Source organism: Loxodonta africana, chromosome 26, assembly GCF_030014295.1.
Source record: "Loxodonta africana isolate mLoxAfr1 chromosome 26, mLoxAfr1.hap2, whole genome shotgun sequence".
Taxonomy (NCBI): domain Eukaryota; kingdom Metazoa; phylum Chordata; class Mammalia; order Proboscidea; family Elephantidae; genus Loxodonta; species Loxodonta africana.
Window position 1 is genome coordinate 27,048,834 of NC_087367.1, and position 27,707 is coordinate 27,076,540.

Consider the following 27,707-nt stretch of genomic DNA (forward strand, 5'->3'; position numbering starts at 1 on the left):
GACTTAAAAAATTGCAATAACAGTATGGGTTGAAATACAGGTCTTTTTTTTTTTTAACAGCTTTATTGAGGTATAATTCACATACCATACATTTCAGATGTACAATTCAGTGGTTTCTAGTATATTCACAGATACGTGCAACCATTACTACAGTCAATTTTAGAACATTTTCATCACCTCAAAAAGAAGCCTCATTTATACCTTTTAGCTATAACTCCTTTATGCACCATTAAACCTTCTCTCTCAGCCCTGAACAGTCACTGCTGTACTTTCTTTCCTTATAGATTTCCATACTCTGGACTTTTGTATAAATGGAGTTATATAATAAATGTATTTTTGTGCCTGGCTTTTTTCACTTAAAGGAGCCCTGGTGGTGCAGTGGTAAAAGTGCTTGGCTCCTAATGGAAAGGTCGGCTGTTTGAACCCACCAGTGGCTCCGCGGGGGAAAGATGTGGCAGTCTGTTTCCGTAAGGATTACAGCCTTGGAAACCCTTCGGGGAAATTCTACTCTGTCCTCTAGGGTTACTATGAGTCAGAGTCAGTTGATGGCAGTGGGTTTGGGCTGGGTTTCTTTCGCTTAGTATTTTCATGGTTCATCCGTGATGAGCATGTATCATCGGTACTTCATTTCTTTTTTTGGTGTAAATAATATTCCATTGTATGGATATGCTGCGTTTTGTTTACCTGTTCTTCTGTTGATGGACATTTGGGTTGTTTCTATCTTTTGGCTATTATGAATTATGCTGCTAGAGCATTCAGGTACAAATTCTTGCATGGATATATGTTTTTGTTACTCTTGGGTATATTCCAGAGTGGAATGGCTGGGTCATGGGGTAACTCTATGTTTAACCGTTGGAGGAACTGCCAGACTGTTTTGCAAGGTGGCTGCGCCATTTTACATTCTCACTAGTAATGTATGAGGGTTCTGATCTCTCCACATCCTCACCAACATTTGTGGTTGTATGTCTTTCTGATTCTAACCATCCTAATTGCTGTGAATGGTATCTCATTGTGATTTTGATTTGCATTTTTCTTACGATGAATGATGTCGTCATCTTTTCATATGCTTATTGGCTATTTTTAGGTCTGTCGAGAAATGTCTATTCAGATCTTTTCCCATTATTTAATTGGGTTATTTATGTTTATTATTGAGATAAAGGAGTTCTTTTGTATTTTAGATATAAATCCCTTGTCGGATACATGATTTGCAAGTAATTTCTCCCGTTCTGTTCTCTTTTCACTTTCTTGATGGTGCCCTTTGAAGCACAGAAGTTTTTAATTTTGATGAAGTTCAGTTTTTCTGTTTTTTTCTTTTGAAGCTTGTGCTTTTGGTGACAGAGCTAAGAATCCTTTGCCAAGGTCATGAAGACTTACCCAATGTTTTCTTAGTTTTGAGGAGCCCTGGTGGTGCAGTGGTTAAAGTGTTTGGCTAAAGGTCGGTGGTTTGAACCCACCAGCGGCTCCACTGGAAAAAGATACGGCAGTCTACTTCTGTAAGGATTTACAGCCTTGGAAATTCTATGGAGCAGTTCTGTCTTTTAGGGTCACTAAGAGTCGGAATTGGCTTAACGTCAGTGGGTTTGGTAGTGGGCTTTTCTCAGTTCTAAGAGTTTTATAGTGTTATAGTTAAAGCTGTTACATTTAGGTTTTTGATATATTTTAAGTTAATTTTTGTATTTGGTACGAGGTAAGGGTCCAACTTTATTCTTTTGCATGTGGCTGTCCAGTTGTCCCTGAACCATTTGTTGAAAAGACTACTGTTTCCTCATTGAATAGTCTTTGCATTGTTGGTGAAAATCAGTTAGCTGTATATACGTATGTGTGGATTGCCGTCAATTGATTCTGACTCATAGCGACCCTATATGACAGAGTAGAACTGCCCCATAGGGTTTCCAAGGAGCAGCTGATGGATTCCAACTGCCAACCTTTTGGTTAACAGCCAGACTCTTAACTACTGTGCCGCCAGGGTGTGCACGCACACACACAGACACAGACACACACACGCAATTGTATCTTAAAGTGTTTGTAAAGGTCATAAACTAAACTAAAATGAAAATGTAATGCCTATCAATGTACTCTAACAGTATGTTGATACATTGCTGAAAAAATGTTTCTCAATAATACTTATTCTAATAAACTGATGCCAACTATACTTTTGATATTTTAGTATTCCATCTGTAATTAAAGCCCATGGAGCTCATTTGAAAGCCAGTGCTGCAATGGTCCGTTTAAGACTTTATGATATCTTGGCTTTGTTGCCTCCAAAAACTTACGAAGGTAAATAAAATTTGCAGTATTTGATAAAAATTCTTTACTATGCCTTTCCAGTTCTCCCCAGTATTACAGAGTCCTGATCAAGGATCTCTGACTGATTGGCTTACTGTGCAAAGGAAAGCAACCATTTTACTTTTCATGTATAGTAGCTAACACTTATGGAGCACTTAGTGTGTTCCAGGCAGTGTTCTAAGCCCTTTGCATGTATTAGTTCCTTTGACTCTAAGCACAAGCCTATGAGGCAGTTATCCCTATTAATGTATTTTGATGCTAATAACACATGCCTTCTATGTTTCTTTGCCAACCGCACCCTCTCCCTGTGCTATGATAATTTTTTTTTACAGCAACATGTAAAAAAAATTGGCATAGCAGCACTTTTTGAAAATATCTTGTGGGGGGAGGGTGTGGTTCGCAAACAAACATAGAAAGTGTGTGTTATTTGCGAACAATTATGGTGTATAGGTGAAGAATCTTGGCTTCAGACAGGAAAAGTAGGTTGCCCAAACCAAGCAAAGCAACTAGTAGGCGTCAGAGCTTGGATTCAGATCCAGCTGGTTTATCTTCACAGCCTGTTTATAGTTCTTATCCTAATCAGCTTCATACATACCATCATACAGTCAATAATTTAGGAATCTGGAGGGAAGAATAGTGATATATTTTTCAGAAATCAAATATTATATGAAATATTAAAATTATAATAAACAATTGATTTGTCTCCAGTACAACCATGCTCAAGAATTTTGGTATGCTCTGCTTTGCTGCTATTCAAGTTTTTGGTTACTTCAAATAATTTGAGCTAAAATGCATAATACAATAATAAAAGAAGGCAGTACCATTATTGTGGATTAAAACTAGCCTTACAGATATTTAGTATGGAATGTTTTAAGGGAACAAAGGATTTAATTGTTTTATTCATGTTCACCATTTGGGAAATGATTGTCATTTCATATAAATTATTCTTTTTAATCTGACTGGAAGCTCTGCTTTTTAGGATCTTTCAATGCACTTCTTAGAGAATTGGTAGCAGAATTCACTTTGACTGACAACTCTGCCAACACGACTACATCCCTCCTCAGGTCCCTCTGCCATTATGATGACAGTGTTCTTCTTGGCTCCTGGCTTCAAGAAACTGACCATAAATCAATTGAAGACCAGGTAGTAAACAAAGCAGGGAGATGAAATACGGGCTTAATCTAAAACAGTGGTCCTATTACATGGTCCTATTACATAAGAAGATATTTTAGATCGAAGGCTTAGTTTTCATTGAGGTTTCTTAGGCACTTAGAGATGGTGTTGGCTAAACGCATAGTACAGTAATAAAAAAGAAATTACCATTATTGTGCATTAAAACCAGCATTACAGATACTTAATACAGACTTTTTTGAAGAAGAACAAAAGATTTGATTGTTTTGTTCCTGTTGACCATTTGGGAGATGATCATCATTTTCACATAAATTATTCTTTTTAATCTTAAAGATTGTATAAGGTGTTACCGATGACTCTTATTTTAATGGCTGAATTATATTTTACCTGTTTTTAAATGTTCAGATCCTGTTGTTTTTTTGTTGCCTTTTCGCTTTCCTCCTCTGTTCCATTCCTCATGCCTAATAACATAGTAAGTGAATTACAATTCCAGAGTAGATTTTGAAAGCTTTTCTGTGTCATTCTTTTGCAGCTCCAGCCAAACAGTGCATCTGGAAGTGGGGCCCTAGAGCATGATCCATCCTCCATTTATTTACGAATACCTGCTGGAGAGGCGGTGCCCGGTCCTCTCCCTCTTGGAGTCTCGGTCATTGATGCCTCTGTCGCTCTTTTTGGTGTAGTGTTACCTCATGTTTCTTATAAACACCGGTTAGTATGAAGTCACTCAGGTAATTTTAGTTACATATAAGTTATATTCAAACAGTAGATTTTCCTATCCTAGTTAAAGTGAGTTACTATTTAAACAATAATCTCAAAATAAAAACACTCCGATAACATTTGTGTAAGACAGCTTAAGTCTGGAACTTGGGAAACTAAGGTAGCTGACTTTTTTCCTAATATGAGCATTTTAGTTTGCTGTTTTCTATGCCCACAAAAACTAGCCCTAACTTTAGTAGACATTTTGTTAAATTTATGATGATTTTCCCAAAAAGTAGTAAAAATGAATTAATGCAAGACCTTCACAGATGACTCAGAAGTTTTGCAAAATATGCCTTTAAAAGAGTCACACATCTTTAAACTTGTAGGTTACTTGAATAATTGCTTTATGATTGAGGGGGGAAAAGTTTAAATTTGAAATTTTACTTTACCCAGATATCTTTAAGAATGTTTGGTTGCCACATAAATGTAGAACACTGTAGGTGAAAGAATCTTATAAAGCATCTACTTTAATGTGTTTATTTTAAATCTAAGAAAATCCAGGTCTAAAAGTTTGTGGTTTGCCCAAAGTTGCACAGCAGTTAATGGCAGAGCTATAACTAGAATTTGGGATTGTTTTTACTCTACTAAACCACTTTCGTGGAACAAGGTGAAGTATAAATAAATTCCTTTAAAAATATAATAAATACTCTGATGATGAAAGAATGAATGAATAAATTGTGGGACATCCATAGTCTGGAATATTTGTTCATAGAAACTATTTTGATGTAAGAAAACACTCATGATACAAAAAGTAAAATTAAAGGCCAGAAATCGTCCTAATTTGGTTTTTTAAAGCACATAAAAATGTACTTGTGTATATAGTTCTGCTTACCAAAAGTGGCCCAGTAGGTACTTGCATTCCACGCCTGCCTCCACACCAGCGATCTGGACTTCTTACCCATTTAAATTTTGAGAATAGGTTGAGATCATTTCATCCCCAAGACCTCTAATTGTTTGCTTTACCGAATAAAACTGCATGGGTTCAACAGTGTGAGAGCACCAGCTATCCTGAGGGACACTTTGGAGGGAACCAGCTGCTAGATGGTTCAAGGGACAGCCAGGTATGGGCCCAACGTTCCAGCGTCATCCATTTTCAGGCCTAGTTGATTGGGCAGGTTAGCTATTACATACTCCTTAGCAGATTCCAACTTCCGCGGCCATTGTCCGTATCAACCAACACCTTTTCTGGGGTCTGATGAAGGTAAGCATCGGGCGCCTTAATCGGCATTCAGTTCATCCTGCAGTATATTTATATACTAAGATAAAGACCTGAAAGAAAATATATCAGAAGGCAGCAGTGGTTATTTCTGGGTAGTAACTTTTTATTAATATTTTTCAAATTCATCACAATAAGTATTTTAAAATCAGGAAACAAAAAATTTTTTTAAGTCAGCTTTAAAAAAAAAAAGTTACGTACTTCAGCTTGAATATAGGCACATGATGGTTATGGCAGTCTGGGAGACTATATCTGTGTTATCATGTGCGTGCTTGTTTTAGCAGTATAAATAACGTCTCGTTCTCTCACCCAAAGAAGATGTGGATCTGTGTCAGAAAAAATGTAAAAGTAGTCAGCTTCAGCCCTGGGGAACTCTAGCTGGAGTTCATGCTATTATTAATTGAGCTGTTATTAATTAAGCTTAAACCCTTACAGTGACCTTGAAGAGATTTTGGTTTCCTAGTTTAGGTCTTAGTTATCTTATTACTAAATCCAGCTTCCCTGGATGCCTTTGTGTCACTTTATATCTTTTCAGAATAATCTGGAAGAAGCTCACACCCTTTTATCAGAACAGTTTAAAAGAGCCATGATTTTTTTTTTTTTTTTTTTTGGTTAACTGTCTCATTTTTTTAAATTTAAGGTAATATAAAAACCACTTCACTTTTGGGTGTTTACATTTAGAAAAATGACCAAAGCTAAATCTTTTTTAAAAATCTCTCAATTAGTTTCCAAGGATAGGACAGGAGGTACCATTTTATTCTACGTGGTGTATTTACGAAAAAAATTATGCAGCATTTTTTATTCCCAACTTAAAAATCTTTCACACAGATGCATTTGCCTATCCCCAAGCTAAAATACATAACTTAAAAAAAAAAAATTTCAAGAAACCTTGAGTACCTTCTATATGCCGGGCACTTTTATGGATGCTGGCCTTCATGGGGAAGACACTGCAATCATGACCTCATTTCACAAAGTGAAACTTATTTTTTGGTCTCTTGTTTTTTTTTTCTAGTTAATAACTACATACCAATATATTGATTCAGCAGGATGAGATCTGGTCTGGACCAGCTGTGGGAAAGAAATAGAAAAGAGACAGTGTGGGACATTATTTGCTAAACAGTTAGCTTGTACTCCTGTTGTCTTTGATTTTTGAGCCATATTTGAAGAAAAAGTATAGTTAATGTGATCTTTATTCTATGATTGTAGGTTGCAAATGTTGGATCACTTTGCTGAATGTGTTAAACAAGCCAAGGGTGTCCGCCAGCAGGCCGTGCAGCTTAACATATTTACTGCTGTTCTGAGTGCACTGAAGGTATATTTACATAATAAATATTCTAGAATAAGATTTTACTTAATGAATTTAGTAAGTTAGGCCTATCTAGCCTATACAAATGTTTACATGTATATAACTATGTATTTACATTATTAAATTACTAGAAACTTTACATTAGGCACATTGTAATTAAATATGTATTTTATATTTTAGTAATATTAAAGTTCATGTTTCGATTTGACCCCTTAGGTTTTACAAGTGCCAGTCAGTTCTCTCAGGTTTTCAAAGATGCCTCACTAATGAGACCTGATAGGCTACTGAAGGCTAATTAGATAAAGCTTATATCTGATTTATGGCGAAGACCTTAAGTCATGACAGTCTATGCTATGTAGTTGAAAGAATACTATGTTTAGAGATTGTCTTCTGGCTTAGCTACTCACTAGGTGTTTGTCTAGTGTGATTCCTTCAGGGGTTTTTTCAGCTTCGGTTTCCACATGTATGAAGAGGAATGATAAATATTTCACCTGTCTCACAGAGTTCATGCCCTATACTATTTGCTTCTCATGATGTATTGAAACTTTTTATATTATTCAGTACTAGATTGTTATAAGGTATTATTGTTTTCAAATAAACAAGTATAGTTGTTTAAATGACTATTTCTTAAGTCATGTTTAATAAGCATCAAGGAAAAGAGCTATAGGCATTGGCTATAGAAATAAAGCCTTTTTTTTTTACTATATTAAGGAAAAAGTAAAGAGAAAATCAACTTTGGATTGAGACATTCTTAGGGACTGTTGGCTTTTGGGCCAGTTGGCCTATGATTACATTATATATCATGTTCTGAAATCACGTTTAGGGAAATGATTATCATCAATTTAATAGGTATTGATTCTAGGCCTAGAAAATGCAATTGAAGGTTGGCTGAAGAAAATAATGTGTGAAGATGTATGTATATTTATGAAGATAGCAGCACATTTTTCTTTTATATAATGTGAGTTATAAATTGTCCTTTTTTTTTTTTTTAATAAACATAGGGCTTAGCTGAAAACAAAAGTACTCTAGGACCTGAGGAAGTTCGTAAATCTGCCCTAACACTGGTTATGGGTGCTCTTGACAACCCAAACCCCATCTTACGGTGTGCAGCAGGGGAAGCTCTTGGAAGAATGGCTCAGGTGGTTGGAGAAGCAACTTTTATTGCTAGAATGGCACAGTATAGCTTTGACAAGTAAGTGGGTCTCTTTATCAACAGGTAAGTTTCTCATATAGGCAATGATGTCTTTTAAGTAAACAATAATTATCAGCTGGACGATAGTTTTCCACATGATGTACCAAGTGATAGTATTTTGTGTTTTTTCATAATGATTTCAAATTTTAATTAAATAATTAATTAAACTTAAGTATCTGAGAAAGTTGTCATGTTAGATGCTTTTAGTGTGGGGAAAGTTTCTGATTTCAGCTCTTCAACGTTACGTGATGGAATTGAAAAGAATATTAACAAGGACTTCTACCAGTTATTCATTTAAGAAGTGCTCTGAAGTTGTCCAACAAGTTCTTCTCTCTGTTAATTATATACTTTTTGGAACAAACCACTCTTTTTCTAACTGTTATCAATAATGATGGTAAAACTAATAAGATGCAGTTATTAGTAACTCTCCGTTCTTAATTAACTGCTTAAGTAGAGAAATTGAAAATCAGAAGTGGTCAAGAATTGACACTTGAATTCTGTAAATTATCCTTAACTGTAATATCTAAAAATATAATAGTTATATACTATAATTATATTTTGGATATTAATTATACCAAACTACAGCATAATCATTAATGAGAGAAAGAGAAAGTGGGCAGTTACCAAATAGTAGTTCTGAAGAAAAAGTGTTTTCTGAATTCTTGCAGATCCAAGTGTGGCATTCTTTGTTTTCACATGTAGAATAACAATTTGGCTGGTTATAGGACGTAGTTGTTGTTAAGTGCCATCGAGTCGGTTCTGACTCATAGCGACCCTATGCACAACAGAGCGAAACACTGCCCGGCCCTAAGCCATCCTTACAGTCGTTGTTATGCTTGAGCTTATTGTTGTAGCCACTGTGTCAGCCTACCTTGTTGAGGGTCTTCCTCTTTTCCGCTGACCCTGTACTCTGCCAAGCATGATGTGTTTCTCCAGGGACTGATCCCTCCTGACAACATGTCCAAAGTATGTAAGACACAGTCTCACCACTCTTGCCTCTAAGGAGCATTCTGGCTGTACTTCTTCTAAGACAGATTTGTTCGTTCTTTTGGCAGTCCATGGTATATTCAATATTCTTCTCCAACACCACAATTCAAAGGCATCAATTCTTCTTGGGTCTTCCTTATTCATTGCCCAGCTTTCACATGCATATGAGGCGATTGGAAATACCATGGCTTGGGTCAGGTGCACCTTAGTCTTCAGGGTGACATCTTTACTCTTCAACACTTTAAAGAGGTCCTTTCCAGCAGATTTACCCGGTGCAATGCGTCTTTTGGTATCTTGACTGCTGCTTCCATGGCTGTTGATAATGGATCCAAGTAAAATGAAATCCTTGACAACTTCAGTCTTTTCTCCATTTATCATGATGTTGCTCATTGGTCCAGTTGTGAGGATTTGTGTTTTCTTTATGTTGAGGTGTAATCCATACTGAAGGCTGTGGTCTTTGATCTTCATTAGTAAGTGCTTCAAGTCCTCCTCACTTTCAGCAAGCAAGGTTGTGTCATCTGCATAACGCAGGTTGTTAGTGAGTCTTCCTTCAATCCTGATGCCCCATTCTTCTTCATATAGTCCAGCTTCTCGTATTATTTGCTCAGCATACATACAGATTGAATAGGTATGGTGAAAGAATAAAACCCTGGTGCACGCCTTTCCTGACTTCACACCAGTCAATATCCCCTTCTTCTGTCCGAACAACCACCTCTTGATCTATGTAAAGGTTCCTCATGAGCACAATTAAGTGTTCTGGAATTCCCATTCTTCGTAGAATTATCCATAGTTTGTTATGATCCACACAGTCGAATGCCTTTGCGTAGTTAATAAAACACAGGTAAATATCTTTCTGGTGTTCTCTGCTCTCAGCCAGGATCCATCTGACATCAGCAATGATATCCCTGGTTGCACGTCCTCTTCCGAAACCGGCCTGAATTTCTGGCAGTTCCCTGTTGATATACTGCTGCAGCGGTTTTTGAATGATTTTCAGCAAAATTTTGCTTGCGTGTGATATTAATGATATTGTTCTATAATTTCCACATTTGGTTGGATCACCTTTCTTGGGACTAGGCATAAATATGGATCTCTCCCGGTCAGTTGACCAGGAAGCTGTCTTCCATATTTCTTGGCATAGACAAGTGAGCACCTATAGCACTGCATCTGTTGAATCATATCAGTTGATATTCTATCAATTCCTGGGGCCTTGTTTTTCACCAATGCCTTTAGAGCAGCTTGGACTGGGGAAGAGCTGCCTCTTGAAAGTAGAGTCGACCTTAATGACGTGGATGGAGTAAAGCTTTCGGGACCTTCATTTGCTGATGTGGCACGACTCAAAGTGAGAAGAAACAGCTGCAAACATCCATCATAATCGGAACCTGGAATGTACGAAGTATGAATCTAGGAAAATTGGAAATCGTCAAAAATGAAATGGAACACATAAACATCAATATCCTAGGCATTCATGAGCTGAAATGGACTGGCATTAGCCATTTTGAATCGGGTGATCATATAGTCTACTATGCTGGGAATGACAACTCCAAGAGGACTGGGGTTGCGTTCATCATCAAAAAGAATGTTCAAGATGTATCCTGAAGCACAGCCCTGTCAGTGATAGGATAATGTTCATACGCCTACAAGGAAGACCAGTTAATGCAACTGTTATTCAAATGTACGCACCAACCACTAGGGCCAAAGATGAAGAAATAGAAGATTTTTATCAGCTGCTGCAGTCTGAAATTGATATCAGTGCAATCAGGATGCATTGATAATTACTGGTGATTGGAATGCAAAAGTTGGAAACAAAGAAAAAGGATCAGTAGTTGGAAAATATGGCCTTGGTGATAGAAACAATGCCAGAGATCGAATAATAGAATTTTGCAAGACCAACGACTTCTTCATTGCAAATACCTTCTTTTACCAACATAAACGGTGACTATACACATGGACCTTGCCAGATGGAACACATAGAAATCGAGTTGACAACACCTGTGGAAAGAGACGATGGAAAAGCTCAATATCATCAGTCAGAACAAGGCCAGGGGCTGACTTTGGAACAGACCATCAATTGCTCCTATGCAAGTTCAAGCTGAAACTGAAGAAAATCAGAGCAAGTCCATGAGAGCCAAAATATAACCTTGAGTATATACCACCTGGATTTAGAGACCATCTTAAGAATAGATTTGACGCATTGAACACTAGTGACTGAAGACCAGACGAGCTGTGGAATGACATCAAAGACATCATATATGAAGAAAGCAAGAGATCACTGAAAAGACAGGAAAGAAAGAAAAGACCAAGATGGATGTGAAAGGAGACTCTGAAACTTGCTCTCGAGCACCCAGCAGCTAAAGCAAAAGGAAGAATTGAAGAAGTAAAAGAACTGAACAGAAGATTTCAAAGGGTGTCTCAAGAAGACAAAGTAAAGTATTACAGTGACATGTGCAAAGAGCTGGAGATGGAAAACCAAAAGGGAAGAACACTCTCGGCATCTCTCAAGCTGAAAGAACTGAAGAAAAAATTCAAGCCTCGAGGTGTTATAGTGAAGGATTCCATGGGGAAAATATTAAATGATGCAGGAAGCATTAAAAAAGAAAGAAAGAAAAAAAATTAAAAGAAGGTGGAAGGAATACACAGAGTCATTATACCAAAAAGAATTAGTCGATGTTCAACCATTTCAAGAGGTGGCATGTGATCAGGAACCGATGGTACTGAAGGAAGAAGTCCAGGCAGCTCTGAAGGTTATAGGATAATACCTATAAATCACTGAGGCTATTCTGAGCAGGCAGAAAATAGTTAAAACTATCCCAAACACTTAAGCTTCTGCAGAGTGACTTCTGCTGTCCTCTAGTGCTACATTAGTTTTGCTCTTTCCAATATTTGCCATTGGTTCTGAAATCACCTTTTGATAAGATTTTGACAGAAGAGCTAGTCTCTGCTATCTATTTGGTGGTTTATACTCTGTTAATAATAGATAAAATAAGTGCATGTTTCTTTGGAAAGCTCTTAAATGATAAATTTGGGGCAGTATAAGGGGCTTAATTAATTTTTAATACTTGTAGGAGTATTTTGTATTTATTCTAGTGAAATACAGGGGCATTTCACTCATTTAAATTTGTCTGGTTAATGGTTTATAAGTACTGTCAGCTCATTTTCATTAGGTTTTTCAGATAATCGATTGTGATATGAAATTAACCATTGCACAGATTTTAAGTTACCATTTTTCCCACATTTTAATCCATCTGAAATTGGAATGTGTTTTATTCTGTACAAATGTCACCATTGCCAGCATTTTTTATACTGCTGTATAAAATGATGTATTTTTAAATCTATGGTATCTTAGAGTTAATGAAATCTGGTAGTATTCCTCAATAGCTTCTATCGCCTGCATCCTGTAACCATATTATTTTAGACTGATTCCATGAATGTTGTCTGTTGCTGATGTAATATGTGGCTCTGTAAAGCCAAAGTCACCTAAATACACAGATTGATTAGCTATATTTGCTCATTAAAATTTTATATTATCTTAGCATTGAGACAAATTCATTTTAATGATTCCTATAAGCCATTCTAAGTTAGTGGGGAGTAGGTTCAATTTCTTAAGACTCAGTTTAGGAAAAAATAAAACTCTTTGCTGGCTGTATTTTTTTTCCATGCAAATTAAAAACCACTTCGCGACTTCAGAGAAATGTATGTTATGCGTTATTTACTTCATCAAACAGAAAATTATCACTGAGAAAATTGGCCTTGGTTTTTAGTCCACTAAAATGTTATTTTTAAGAAGTAACATGAAGATAGTTTTTCAATCTGTATCACGCCTTAGGATTTCAAGTTGCATTCAGTCTTAACTTCTTTCATTCCTCAAAGTGACTGCTTTGTAGGTTTAATGATAAAGTCCATTTTATAGCTAGAGAAACTGAGACTTAGATAAAGAACACTTATCCAAGCATCTAGCATGTTGAAATACTGCTCAGGATAAACTTAGTTCACCTCTTTCATTGCTGCATTTCTTCATATCTGTTCTGTGATGGCATTTTGAATTTTCCTTCTTTTCCAATAGGCAAACTGACTGCCCAGAGTCTTGGAGTTGATTTTTGGTCATTTTGGTCTCTTGGCTTTTACTTGTATGAGGTTGCCAGAAGTCTGGTCTTGAAAGGCTTATCAGGTGTTATAATAGAGTTTTGAAAAATGAAACCAAAGTTGCTTTCTAGGTACTTTTGTTATTTCAGGTGCTTTGTTTTTAGTGCCATCATATCCTCTCTTCCAGTGGTTGCTATATTAGTGTGTGATTATTAGTCATTGTATTTTTTGGCTTAAAAAGTTATATATGTTCTTTATTTGATCCTTCTGGTTGTCCAAAATGAGGCTTAGAAGTTTGATCCATTTAAAATCTCTACATTCCTAGTTCAGTGTGAATAAAATAATGAAATTGGTTATTTTAAATAAACGTTAAAAGTTACACAAGACTTTTTACTGCCAGTCACAGTGGAGTAACAGCAATCAGATTTACCCTCCTGTCTTAAACAACTAGAAAACCAGATAAAATAAATGAAATTATGGTTTTCAGACATTAGACAGCAGGCAACACAGGAATGATTCCAGAGAAATGGGAAACAAGCAAGGTAAACACTACAGCTGCTCCAGATTATGGCCTGGAGGGAATTTCCAGGCTAAAGCATGGGGATGCGAAGCCCAAGTTTAACTAATTTGAAGATTTGATGTTTCAGGAGGCCAAAGTAGCTAGAATGTGTGGGGTAGAATACCAGAGAGGAGAGCGCTGCACAAAGAGAGAGCTATGAGCAGAAGAGTCACTGCTTTCGGCCAAGTACTGATATGCGCATGAGTGGAAAGAACATGCCTGAGACCAGGGAAAGAACCACCAGAAAGGAAAAGGTGAACAATCTCTAAGGGTTACATAGGACTGAGACTAGTTCATTTTCCACCATCCAAAAAATGGAAAGATCTTCTATACCATATTTTTACACAAATAACACATACTTCTACATTCGTTTGCCAACCATGTGCGCCCTCTCCCTGCAAGGTACTTTTGTAAGTGCACTGTGTTAATTTTTTTCACAGCAACATGTAAGAAAATTGGCGTGGAGGCACTTAAGACAATACTTCACAGGGGAAGGGTACAGTTGGTTGATAAACACAGAAGGTACACGTTATTTGCATAAAAATATGGTATATGAGGCATTAGGTGTAGTCCTTAGAAGGATATTGCCTTTGTAGTGGGGCAATATCCTCATTATATTAATCTTAAAAACAATCCTTGAAAGGAAAAAACTGATTCTAAGTAACTTTACTACACCTCAGAACAAAACCCAACAGTATTTAAAGGAATACAACAAATGCAGCAACCAACATCGTAAAATCACAGTGTCTAGAAGCTCATCAAAAATTACCATACCTGCAAAGCTGGTAATAGGGAACCCAGGGCTGAGAAGGGAGAGTGTTGACATGTTATGGGGTTGTTAACCAATGTCACAGAAAAATGTATGTATGGACTGTTTAATGAGAAACTAGTTCTATAAGCTTTCATCTAAAGTAAAATAAAAAATTTAAAAATAAATTGCCATACATGCAAAGAAACAGGAAAATAAGAACCATTACCAGGAGAAACCATTAATCAGTAGAAACAGGCCCAGGAAATGAAAGAGATAATAGAATTAACAGATGAGTATGTTAAAATGGCCATTGTAAACATGCTCTGTATGTTTAAGAAAGTACAGGAAAACCTGAGCATGATGACGAGAGAAATAGAATTCATAAAAGTAACCCAAAGGAAGTTTCTACGGATGTAAAATAAATGAAATGAAAAATATGCTAGATAGGATTTACAGAACATTAGACACTACAGAAGAAAAAATAGTGATGTTGAAGACATCGCCAATATAAACTATCTAAAATGAATTATAGAGAGAAAAAAGACTGAAAAAAAAGTGAACAGAGTCTTAGTGACTTCTGGGACAATATCAAACTAACTGTCAAACACACATGTAATTAAAATCTCAGAAAAAAATATTTGAAGAAATAATGGCCAAAATTTTTCTAATTTTGATGACAACTATAAACCAATAGATCCAGGAACCCCAATGAACCCCAAGGGAAGAAAGTTAAAAGTGCATTGCTATCAAATTGCTTAAAAAAATGATAAAGAGAACATCATAAAAGCTGCCAGCTGTTGTTGTTAGGTGCCGTTGAGTCAGTTCCAACTCATAGTGACGCTGTATACAACAGAACAAAACACTGCCCAGTCCTGCGCTATCCTCACAAGCATTGTTACAGCCACTGTGTCACTCCATCTCATTGAGGATCTTCCCCTTTTTCTCTGACCCTCTGCTTTAGCAAGCATGATATCCTTCTCCAGGGACTGGTCCCTCCTGATAACACATCCAACGTAAGTTGAGACGAAGTCTCACCGTCTTCGCTTCCAAGGAGCATTCTGGCTGTACTTCTTCCAAGACAGATTTGTTTGGTCTTCTGGCAGTCCATGGCATATTCAGCATTCTTCCTTAACACCATAATTCAAAGGGATCAATTCTTCTTTGGTCTTCTTATCCAGTGTTTAGCGTTCACATGTATATGAGGTGATTGAAAATACGATGGCTTGGATCAGGTGTACCATAGTCCTCAAAGTGACATCTTTGCTTTTTAACACTTCAAAGAGGTCTTTTGCAGCAGATTTGCCCAATGCAATGCATTGTTTGATTTCTTGACTACTGCTTCCATAGCCATTGATTGTGGATCCAGGTAAAATGAAATCCTTGACAACTTCAATTATTTCTCCATTTGTCATAATGTTGCTTATTGGTCCAGTTGTGAGGATTTTTGTTTTCTTTATGTTGAGGTGTAATCCATACTGAAGGCTGTAATCTTTGATCTTTATCAGTAAGTGCTTCAAGTCTTCTTTACTTTCAGCAAGCAAGGTTGTATCATCTGCAAATCACAGGTTGTTAGTGAGTCTTCCTTCAATCCTGATGTCACGTTCTTCTTCATATAGTCCAGCTTCTTGGATTATTTCTTCAGCATACAGATTAAATAAGTATGGTGAAAGGATACAGCCATGATGCACACCTTTCCTGATTTTAAACCAGGCAGTATACCCTGTTTTGTTGGAAAGCAGCTAGTAGAGGGGAAAAAGACATTATGCATAGTAACAAAGATAACAGTGACAGCAGACTTCTACTCATAAACAATGCAAGCAAAAGAAAATGGAGGGAAATCTTTAAAGTACTGAAAGAAGAATACTGTCAACCTAGAATCCTGTATCAGTGGAAATAAAGACTTTTTCAGACAACTAAAAGCTGAGAAAATTTATCGCCTGCAGGCTTGCATGATAAGAAATGTTAAAAAAAAAAAAAGAAAAGATTTCTTCATGCAAAAGGAAAATGATACCAAATAGAAATTCAGATGTATATGAAGGAATAAGAGCACCTCAGATGGTAAATATGTGCAAAATGAAAAGAGCTAATCTCATCTTTTAAATCATTTGCAAAGATAATTGACTATTTAAAGCAAAAATTATAACAGCATATTTTAGGGTTTTAACATGTACAGAATTGAAGTACATGACAACAGTAGCACAGAGAACGAGAGCACAGGGTAGTATACTTCGTTAATTTTTTATAATATACATGAAGGGGTATAGTATTTTTTGAAGATATAGTATTAGAGTTAAAGATGCATATTATGAACTCTAGAGCAACCACTAAAAAAGCAAAACAAAGGTATAGATGATTAGCCAATAACCAAAAACCAAACCCATTGCCATCAAGTCGATTCTGACTCATAGCGACCCTATAGGACAGAGTAGAACCCCATAGAGTTTCCAAGGCTATAAACCTTTACAGAAGCAGGCTGCCACATCTTTCTCCTGCAGAGCAGTTGGTGGATTTGAACCTCCAACCAGCCGAGCCCTTAACCACTGCACCACCAGGGCTCCTTGATTAGCCAGTAGTGAAGATAAAATGAAATTATAAAAAATACTAAATCTAAAAGAAGACGGAAAAAAGGGTGGGGGGGGAAGGATCAAAGAACAGAGGGAACAAATAGGACACAAATAGCAGTATGGTAGATTCATGCCCAACCATATTGATGATTGCTTAAGTGTAAATAGTATAAATGTTCCAAATAAAAGGCAGAGATTGTCAAATTGGATAAAAAAAAAAAAGACCTAACTGTATGCTGTCTGTAAGCAACTCCCTTTAAAGATAAATAAACAGATTAAAAGTAAAAGGATTAATCCAAAGAAACTGCAGCGGCTACATTACCATCAAGATTGTTCTTGTTAGTTGCCATTGAGTCGATTCTGACTCATGGCAACCCCAATAATTGATAGAACAAGTAGAACCCGCAAAAGAGAAAATACAAACAATGAGTGTATAGAAGATTTTAACAGCACAGTCAGCCAACTTAATCTAGTCGACATTTATAGAACACTCAACAACAGCAAAGTATACATTCTTTTCAAGTGCACACGAACATTAACCAAAATGGATTACATTCAGTGGCAATAAAACAAATCTGAGTAAATTTAAAAGTGTTAAAATTAAACAAAATAATTTCTTTGTCCACAGTATGATCAAGCTAGTAATCCATAACAGAAAAATATCTGGAAAATCCCCTAATATTTGGAAAATAAAAAGCATACTTCTAAATAACCCACAGGTTAAAAAAGAAATCACAAGAAAAATTAGAATATATTTTGAACTGAATAAAGATGAAAATAGAACATATCAGCCTTTATGTGGATACAGGTAAAGCTGTGTTTTGAGATAAATTTATAGCATTAAATGCTTAGAAGAAAGGTTTTAGGTCAATTATCTTAAGCTTCTATCTTAAGAACTTAGAAAAACAAATTAGACTAAAAGTAAGCAGATGAAGCAAATAGTAGAAGTAAAAGCAGAAATCAATGAAGAAGAGAAGAGGAATAATAGAAAAAAATCAATGAAACCAAAAGCTGGTTCATTGAAAATTGTAAAATTGACATCCTTTTGCCTGACTGATCAGGAAAGAGAAAATGAATATGATTGAGAATGCGTGGGCAAAGACACAAATTACCAATATCAGGAATGAAAGTGGGCATATCACCACAATTGATTATAGATTCTGGAGACATTAAAAGCTAAGGAAATAGTCTAAATGACTCAACAGCAGTAAGTGTGACAACGTAAATCAAATGGACAAATTCCTTGAAAGTCACAAACTGGCAAAGCTCGCTCAAGAGGAAAATAGGTAATCCGAATAGCTCTCTATCTGTGAAAGAAATTAAATTCACAGTTGTAAAACCTTTCCACAAAGAACTCCAGGCCTGGATGGCCTCACTAACGAATTCAACGAAATATTTAAAGAAGAATAATACCAATTCTATTCTGACTCTTCCAGATAAAACAGAAGAGCAAGGAATACTGCCCAGCTCCTTATAAGGCCAGCTTTATCCTGATACCAAAACCAGACAAAGACATTACAAGGAAAAGTCCAATCTCCCTCATGAGCATAGACATACAAATCTTTAACAAAATTTTAGCTAAGCAAATGCAACAGTATTTAAAAAGAGTAATGCATCATGACCAAGTGGGGTTTATCCCAAACTTAAAAGGTTGGTTTCACATTTGAAAATCAATATAATTCACCATATTAACAGACTAAAATAGATACAATGCGATCATCTTATTAGATGTAACAAAATCATTTGACAATATTCAGTATCCATTCATGATGAAAACGGTTAGAAAATCAGGAATTTCAGAGGAGAACACACTAAATCTGATAAAGAGCATCTACAGAAAACCTACAGCAAACATCATACTTAGTGATCAGAGACTGACTGCTTTCTCCCTAAAACTGAGAACAAGCATGTTTGGTCTTACCACTTTCGCTCAGCATTGTACTGGATATTCCAGGTAGTGCAATAAAGTAGATAAAAGGAAAGCAGATTGTTGTAAAGGTAGAAGTAAAACTCTTTTTTTTTTTTTTTTGGAAATGCAGAATCTAGAACAGCCAGAACACCTCTGGAGAAGGACAGAGTTGGAGAACTTTCGCTACCTAATGTCAACACTTTTTACAAAGCTACTGTAACCAAACTGCAGTATTGATACAAGGATAGGATCAATGGAACAGAATCAAGAAGTAATTTCATATATATATGGTAAATTGATTTTCGACAAAGATGCCAAGGCAATTCAATAGGGAAGTGATCAGGTTTTCAACAGATGGTGCTGGAACAATGGGATGTGTTCATGTAACAAAAAAATAATCCCATGTCTTAACTCACACCATATAAAAAAAAATTAACTTTATAATGATAACAGATCTAAATGTAAGAGCTAAAACTATAAAACTTCTAATAGAAAAATCTTTGCTATCTTAAATTACGTAGAGATTTCTCAGATGTGATGGAAAAAGCATGAACCATAGAATTTTTTTAATTAATTGAATGTATCATAATTAATTTTTTTTTTTTTTGGACCACTGTTAAAATGAAAATGCAAGCCTTAAACTAAAAGAAAACATTTGAACAGACATTTCACCAGCCAAAAATCAAACCAGTTGCCATCAAGTGAATTCCAAGTCATGGCAACCTCATGTATTTCAGAGTAGAGCTGCACACCATAGGGTTTTCTTGGCTGTGACCTTTTTCAGAAGCAGATCACCAGGCCTTTTTTCATAGGCACCTCTGGTTTGAACCACCCAACCTTTCAGTTAGTAGCCCAATGCTTAACCGTTCATACCACTCAGGGACTCCCACTTCACAAAAAAAGTTAACAATAATGCAAAAAAGCACATGAGAAGATGCTCCATGACATTAGTCATAAGGGAAATGCAAATTAAAACAATGAGATACCACTCACTAGAGTATAAAAAAAAAAAAGTAGTTACATTTAAAAAGAATGAAATACCATGTGGTGTCAAGGATGCAGGGTAAATGGGACACTCATACGTTTCTGCTGCATATACAAAATTGTATAGCCACTTTGGAAAATAGTTTGACGATTTCTTATAAATTTAAACATACACTTAAACCCTATGACCCAGCGGTTCCACCCGTAGATATGTACCCAAGGTAAATGAAGACATATGTGTATACAAATACTTGTACTTGAATTTTCATAGAAGATTTATATATGATAGCTAAAAACTGGAAAGAATCCAGATTTCTTTGGGTCCATTCATCAACCAGTCAATGTAGTGTATCATAAATGGAGTATAAATGGAACTATTAACAACAACAACGAACTATTGCTACTAAAGTATTACACCAAAGGAAGAATCCAAACACAAAGGACTTTGTACTATCTGATTCCATTTGTGTGAAACTATATAAAAGGTAAAACTATAATGGTAGAAGACAGATCATTAGCTGTCAGAGAGATAGGAGAGGCATGTGACTACAAAGGGTCAAGGAGAGCTTTTTGGGATGATGGAAATGTCTTGTTTCTGTTTTGACAATGTGGTAACCACTAGTCATATGTGGCTGTTGAGCAGATGAAATGTGTCTTGCTTAAATTGAGATATGCTGTAAGTATATAATACACATCAGATTTTGAAGACTCAGCATGAAAAAAATAATACAAAATATCTCATTCATAATTTTTTATATTAATTACATTTTCAAATTTTAATATTTTAGATAGATTTAGGTTAAATAAAATTTATTAAAATTAATTTCACTCGTTTCTTTTCCCCTTTTCTAAATGTGGTGATTAGAAATTTTAAAATCATGTATGTGTCTCACATAATATTAGTATTGGTTAGCCCCTTTCTATGTTGTGATTATTAAGGTGGTTACACATTATATACATTTAACAAAATTCATTAAGTTGTACACTTAAAATTAGTGAATTTTATTGTATAGGAATACATGCCAGTAAAGTTTATTTTAAAATATACAATATTTCCTCTTTCATATTTTTAAATTCATTAAAAAGATATTTTACCTGACAAAGAAGAGAAAAGATGTAAATAAAATAAAAATTAAAGAGGGAACATTACAACTGACTTGATAGGAATAAAAAGAATTATGATAGGATATTATGAACAACTGTGTGGCAACAAACTAGATAACCTAGATGAAATGAATAATATCTTAGAAGCACTCAGTCTACCCAAACTGACTGAAGAGGAAATAGAGAGTCTCAACAGACCCATAACAAGTGAAGAGATTGCACCAGTGGTCAAAAACTTCCCAACAAAAAAAGTCCTGGACTAAATGGCTCTACTGGGGAATTCTACCAAACATTTAGAAAAGAACTGACACGAGTACTGTTTAAACTCTTCCAAAAGAGAGAGAAAGAAGGAATACTCCCTAATTCAGTCTATGAAGCAAACATAACCCAAACTAGACAAAGACGCCACAAAAAAAACTACAGACTAGTATCTCCTAAGAATATATATGTAAAAATCCTCAACAAAATACTAGTAGACAGAATCCAACACCCTGTTAAAACAGTCATACACCATGACCAAGTGAGATTTATTCCAGGAATTCAGGATGGTTCAACATTAGAAAATCGATCAGCGTAGTACACCACATCAGTAGAACAAAGAAGAAGAACTACATGATCATCTCTACAGATACAGAAAAACCGTTTGTTAAAATCCAACACCCTTTCTTGATGAAAACCCTGAAGAAGGTTTGGAACAGAAGGGAAATTCATCAGTATGATTCAGGACATATATGAAAAGCCAGCAGTCAACATTATACTTAATGGAGAAAGACTGACAGCTTTCCCTTTGCAATTGGGAACAAGACAAGAGTGCCCACTCTCACCATTTGCAGTGCAGTGAATTACTTAATATGGCCCTTCTAGTCATGGTCTTTGTGACTCACACACACAGTGATTGAGGGGGACTATGCAAATAAGGTATGTGGAACCTGTGATGGTTGGGTTTATGTGCCAACTTGGCTGGGCCATGATTCCCAGTATTGTCTCCATTTTACGTGTTGTGGATCCCGACCTCTGCATGTTGATGTGGCAGGATTGGTATAAAGTGTGTCGTAAAGAAGGCTGCAACCTTGCAGGAAGGTGTGACTCAGGCCCCACCCTTACTGAAGTTAGGCCCTTCCCTGGTGTGTGGCCTGCATCTAAGATTTATGTGTGTGTCCTGGTGAAGCTCTCTCTCTCTGCGTCTGGATCCCGCATCCGGTTCATGATCAGTTAACCTCTCCAGAGGCCTGCTGTCTGACCTGCTGATTCTGGGATTCACTGGCCTCTGCAGCCCCTTGGGCCAGTGACATATTCGTGACCTGATTCTCCAGCTTCTGCAGCCTTGTGAGCCCGTAGCCTGTGGTCTGAAGTGCCAATTTAGGCTCATCAGCTCCTGAGCTTTGTGGGTCGGGAAAAGCCTTTGTCTGACATGAATTTGGGACTTGCCAGCCTCCACAACCTCGTGAGCCATTTCCTTTACATAGGTTTTTTAGTTCTGTGAGACATTATAGCAAATTAGGGAACCCAAAGATGGGAGGGAGAGTGCAGAGGGGAAAGGGAGAGTTGATATTAGAGATTATGAAGTGGTACAGGAGCTTGGAAAAGTTGGACATTTGGGACATCCTTAATCTCTGCCTCATATGAACCAGCTTTGTGCTGATCTTTCTAAAAGAAATTTTTCGTTTACCATCTCTATTCAATATTGTATTAGAAGTCCTATCCAGGAAAATAGGACAAGAAAAGGAAATAAAAGGTGTCCAGACTGGAAAAAAAAGAAGTAAAATATTTCTATTTGTGGATGATATAATCCTATATATAGAAAATCCCAGTGAATCCACAAGAAAGCTTCTAGAGCTAATAGAGGAATTTAGCAAAGTTGCAGAGTTGACAAACAAAAATCAGTTGTGCTTCTGTACACCAGCAATGACAAATCTGAAAGGGAAATGAGGGAAACAGTTCTGTTTATAATAGCATCTAAGAGACTAAAATAAAAAAAAAAATACCTAGGAATAAATCTAACTGGGGACATGAAGAACTTATACAATGAAAACTATGAAACACTGCTGAAAGAGATTAAAGAAGACTTAAATAAATGGAAAGATGTTCCATGTTTATGGATTGGAAAACTTAATATTGTTAAGATGTCAGTACTACCCAAAGTGATCTATAGATTGAATGCAATCCCAATCAGAATTCCACAGCCTTCTTTACAGAAATAGAAAACCCAACCCTTAACTTTATATGCAATGGCAAAAGGCCCCAGATAGCTAAAACAGTGGTGAAAGAGAAGAACAAAGTAGGAGGACTCATACTTTCTGATTTTAAAGCATACTATACAGCTACAGTAACCAAAACAGCCTTGTACTGGTATAACAGTAGACGCATAGACCAATGGAACAGAATGGAGAGTCCAGAAAAAAACCCGTGGGTCTGTGGTAAACTGATTTTTAACAAGAGTTCTAAGTCCATTCTGTGAGGAAAGAAGAGTCTCTTCGATAATTGGTGCTGCGAAGATTGGATTTCCACAGGGAGAAAAATGAAACAGAATCTCTCTATCACACCATACACAAAAACAAATTCAAAATGGATTAAGGACCTAAATGTGCAAACTAAAACCATAAAATTCTTTGAAGAACAAGCAGGGGCAATGCTTTCAGGCCTAGTTTTTAACAATGGATTATCTAATATAATAACAAAAGCACAAAGAGCAAAAGACAAGATATATAAGTGGAACCTCATAAAAATTTTAAACTTTTTTTCATCGAAAGACTACCAAAAAAAATGCAAACAAAAGTTACCAATTGGGAGAATATCTTCAGAAACCATATATCCAACGAGAATCTAATGAGCAAAATATACATAAAACTTTGACAACAACAAAAAGACAACCCAGTCATAAAAGTGGGCAAAAGACTTCAGTAGACATTTCACCAAAGAGGACATTCAAATGGCCACTAAACACATGAAAAGATGCTCAGCATCATTCATTAGCTATCAGAGAGATATAAATCAAAACCACAATGAGATACCATTGCTGAAATTAAAAAAAAAAGCAACAGAAAATAACATGTTGGTGAGGATGTGTTGAAGTTGGAATCCTTATCCATTTCTGGTGGAAATGCAAAATGGTACAGCTGTTGTGGAAAACAGTGTGGTGGTCCCTCAAAAAAAAAAAAAAAAACTTAAGATAGAACTACCATAAACCAAACCCATTGCCATCAAGTTGATTCCAACTCATAGTGACCCTGTAGGTCACAGTAGAACTGTCCCATAGGGTTTCCAAGGAGTGGCTGTGGATTCAAACTGCCAGCCTTTTGGTTCGTAGCTGAACACTTAACCACTGTGCCACCAGGGCTCCAGAACAATTCCACTCCTAGGTATATACCCAAAAGACTTGAAAGCAGAAACTTGAAAAGAGACTTGTATACCAGTGTTCATTGCAGCACTATTCAAAATGCTCGAAAGGTGGAAACAACTTAAATACTCATCAGCAGATGAATGGATAAACAAAATGTGGTGCATACATACAATGGAAAACTACTCAGCCTGTAGGAGAAGTGAAGTTTTGATACATGCTACCATATGAGTGGAGCTCGAAGACATGCTGATCAAAATAAGCCAATCAAAAAAGGACAAACATTGTAGTACCTCACTTATATAAAAAAACAAGAAAAAGCAAGTATATAGAGACCAAACTTTATTAGTGGTTACCAGGGGCAGGAGGGTGGGGGAAAAGGGAGGATTAATAGTGATGACCCCCACGTGTGTCAGTTTGTCATCCTGTGGAGGCTTGCATGTTGCTGTGATGCTGGAAGCTATGCCACTTATATTCAGATACGAGCAGGATCACCCGTGGAAAACAGGTTTCAGCTGAGTTTCCAGACTAAGACAGACTAGGAAGAAGGACTTGACACTCTACTTCTGAAAATAATTAGCCAGGGAAAACTTCATGAATAGTAGCGGGACGTTGTCTGATACAGTGCTGGAAGATGAGCCCCCCAGGTTGGAAGGCACTCAAAAGATGACTGGGGAAGAGCTGCTTCCTCAAAATGGAGTCGACCTTAATGACGTGGGTGGAGTAAAGCTTTCGGGACCTTCATTTGCTGATATGGCACAACTCAAAATGAGAAGACACAGCTGCAAACATCCATTAATAATTAGAACCCGAAATGTACGAAGTATGAATCTAGGAAAGTGGGAAATAGTCAAAAATGAAATGGAATGCATAAACATTGATATCCTAGCCATTAGTGAGCTAAAATGGACTAGCATTAGCCATTTTTAATTGAACAGTCGTGTAGTCTACTATGCCAGGAATGAGAGCTTGAAGTGGAATGGTGTTGCATTCACTGTCAAAAAGAACGTTTCAAGATGTATCCTGAGGTACAACGCTGTCAGTGATAGGATAATATCCATAAGCCTGCAAGGAAGACCAGTTAATACGACCATTATTCAAATTTACACACCAACCTCTAAGGCCAAAGATGGAGAAACAGAAGATTTCTTCTATTTGCAGTCTGAAATTCATCGAACATGGAATCAGGATGCATTGATGATTACTGGCGATTGGAATGCGAAAGTTGGAAACAAAGAAGGATTGGTATTTGGAAATAATGGCCTTGATGATGGAGCGTGACCTGCATCTAAGATTTATGTGTGTGTCCTGGTGAAGCTCTGTCGATCTGCATCTGAATGCCGCCTCTGGTTCATGATCAGTTAACCTCTCCAGAGGCCTGCTGTCTGACCTGCTGATTCTGGGATTCACTGGCCTCCATAGCCCCTGGAGATTGAATGATAGAATTTTGCAAGACCAATGACTTCTTCATTGCAAATACCATTTTCACCAACTTAAATGGTGACTATACACGTGGACCTCACCAGATGGAATACACAGGAATCAAATCGACTACATCTGTGGAAAGAGATGATGGAAAAGGTCAATACCATCAGTCGGAACAAGGCCAGGGCTGACCATGGAACAGACCATCAATTGCTCACATGCAAGTACGAGATGAAAGTGAAGAAAATCAAATCAAGTCCATGAGAGCCAAAATACGACCTTGAGTATATCCCACCTGAATTTAGAGACAGTCTCAAGAATAGATTTGACGCTTTGAAAACTAAAGACTGAAGAAGACCAGACGAGTTATGGAATGACATCGGTCATACATGAAGAATACAAGAGGTGGTTGAAAAGACAGGAAAGAAGGAACAGACCAAGATGGATGTCAGAGGAGACTCTGAAACTTGCTCACGAACATTGAGCAGCTAAAGCAAAAGGAAGAAATGATGAAGTAAAAGAACTGAACAGAAGATTTCAAAGGGCAGTTTGAGAAGGCAAAGTAAAGTATTATACTGACATATGCAAAGACCTAGAGATGCAAAACCAAAAGGGAAGAACATGCTTGGCATTTCTCAAGCTGAAGAACTGAATTAAAAATTCAAGCCTTGAGTTGTAATAAGGAAGGATTCTGTGGGGGAAAATATTAAACAATGCAGGAGGCATCAAGAGAAGATGGAAGAAGCACACAGAGTCATTATACCAAAAGAATTAGTCAGTGTTCAACCATTTCAAGAGGTAGCCAATGATCAGGAACCGATGGTGCTGTGGGAGGAAGTCCAAGGTGCACCAAAGGCATTGGCGAAGAACAAGGCCCCAGGAATTGACAGAAGATCGATTGAGATGTTTCAGTACATGAATGCATCACTGGAAGCGCTTACTCATCTATGCCAGGAAATTTGGAAGACAGCTACCTGGCCAACCGACTGGAAGAGATCCATATTTATGCCTATTCCCAAGAAAGGTGATCCAACCAAATGTGAAAGTTATAGAACGATACCGTTAATATCACACGCAAGCAAAATTTTGCTGAAGATCATTCAAAAACCGCTGCAGCAATATATCGACAGGGAACTGCCAGAAATTCAAGCTGGATTCAGAAGAGGTTGTGGAACCAGAGATATCATTGCTAATGTCAGATGGATCCTGGCTGAAAGCAGAGAACACCAGAAGGCTGTTTACCTGTGTTTTATTGACTATGCAAAGGCATTTGAATGTGCAGATCATAACAAATTATGGATAACTTTGCAAAGAATGGGAATTCCAGAACACTTAATTGTGCTCGTGAGGAACCTTTACATAGATAAAGAGGTAGTTGTTTGGACAGAACAAGGGGATACGGAGTGGCTTAAAGTCAGGAAAGGTATGTTTCAGGGCTGTATTCTTTTCACCGTACTTAATCTATATGCTGAGGAAATAATCCTAGAAGCTGGACTATATGAAGAAGAACGTGACATCAGGATTGAAGGAAGACTCATTAACAACCTGTGTTATGCAGGTGACACAACCCTGCTTGCTGAAAGTGAAGAGGACTTGAAGCACTTACTGATGAAGATCAAAGACCACAGCCTTCAGTATGGATTGCACCTCAGCATAAAGAAAACAAAAATCCTCACAACTGGACCAATAAGCCACATCATGATAGACGGAGAAAAAACTGAAGTTGTCAAAAATTTCGTTTTACTGGATCCAAAATCAATACCCATGGAAGCAGCAGTAAAGAAATCAAAAGACGTGTTGCACTGGGCGAATCTCCTGCAAATGATCTCTTTAAAGGGTTAAAAAGCAAAGATGTCACCTTGAAGACTAAGGTGCACCTGACCCAAGCCATGGTATTTTCAGTCACATCATATGCATGTGAAAGCTGGACAATGAATAAGGAAAACTGAAGAATAATTGACGCCTTTGAATGGTGGTGTTGGTGAAGAATATTGAATATACCACAGACTGCCAAAAGAATGAACAAACCTGTCTTGGAAGAAATACAACCAGAATGCTTCTTGGAAGCAAGGGTGGCGAGACAGCGTCTTACATACTTTGGACATGTTGTCAGGAGG

At 36.8% G+C, this 27,707-nt stretch overlaps 1 protein-coding gene and 1 long non-coding RNA gene across 5 annotated transcripts in view; one reads left to right on the forward strand and one right to left on the reverse strand.

The window, feature by feature from the left end:
- Positions 1-27,707, forward strand: part of HEATR5B (HEAT repeat containing 5B) — a 125,566-nt gene that overhangs the window by 23,659 nt on the left and 74,200 nt on the right. For all 3 annotated transcript variants that reach the window (XM_010595867.3, XM_064277196.1, XM_003416075.4), the window contains exons 14-18: positions 2,168-2,277; positions 3,266-3,429; positions 3,950-4,125; positions 6,599-6,704; positions 7,700-7,890. In XM_010595867.3, coding sequence (XP_010594169.1) covers positions 2,168-2,277; positions 3,266-3,429; positions 3,950-4,125; positions 6,599-6,704; positions 7,700-7,890 — 747 coding nt within the window. The remainder of the gene's footprint in view (positions 1-2,167; positions 2,278-3,265; positions 3,430-3,949; positions 4,126-6,598; positions 6,705-7,699; positions 7,891-27,707) is intronic.
- The window catches only part of LOC111752254 (uncharacterized), a 44,799-nt gene continuing 17,121 nt past the window's right edge, over positions 30-27,707 (reverse strand). The window contains exons 2-5 of one of the 2 annotated variants that reach the window (XR_002787224.2): positions 8,515-10,256; positions 6,420-6,460; positions 5,594-5,718; positions 30-5,445 (exon numbers count right to left, since the gene is read on the reverse strand). This is a non-coding gene — a long non-coding RNA (uncharacterized LOC111752254). Of the gene's footprint in view, positions 5,446-5,593; positions 5,719-6,419; positions 6,461-8,514; positions 10,279-27,707 lie in introns of both variants that reach the window. The other variant, XR_010319485.1, reaches the window with a different exon arrangement.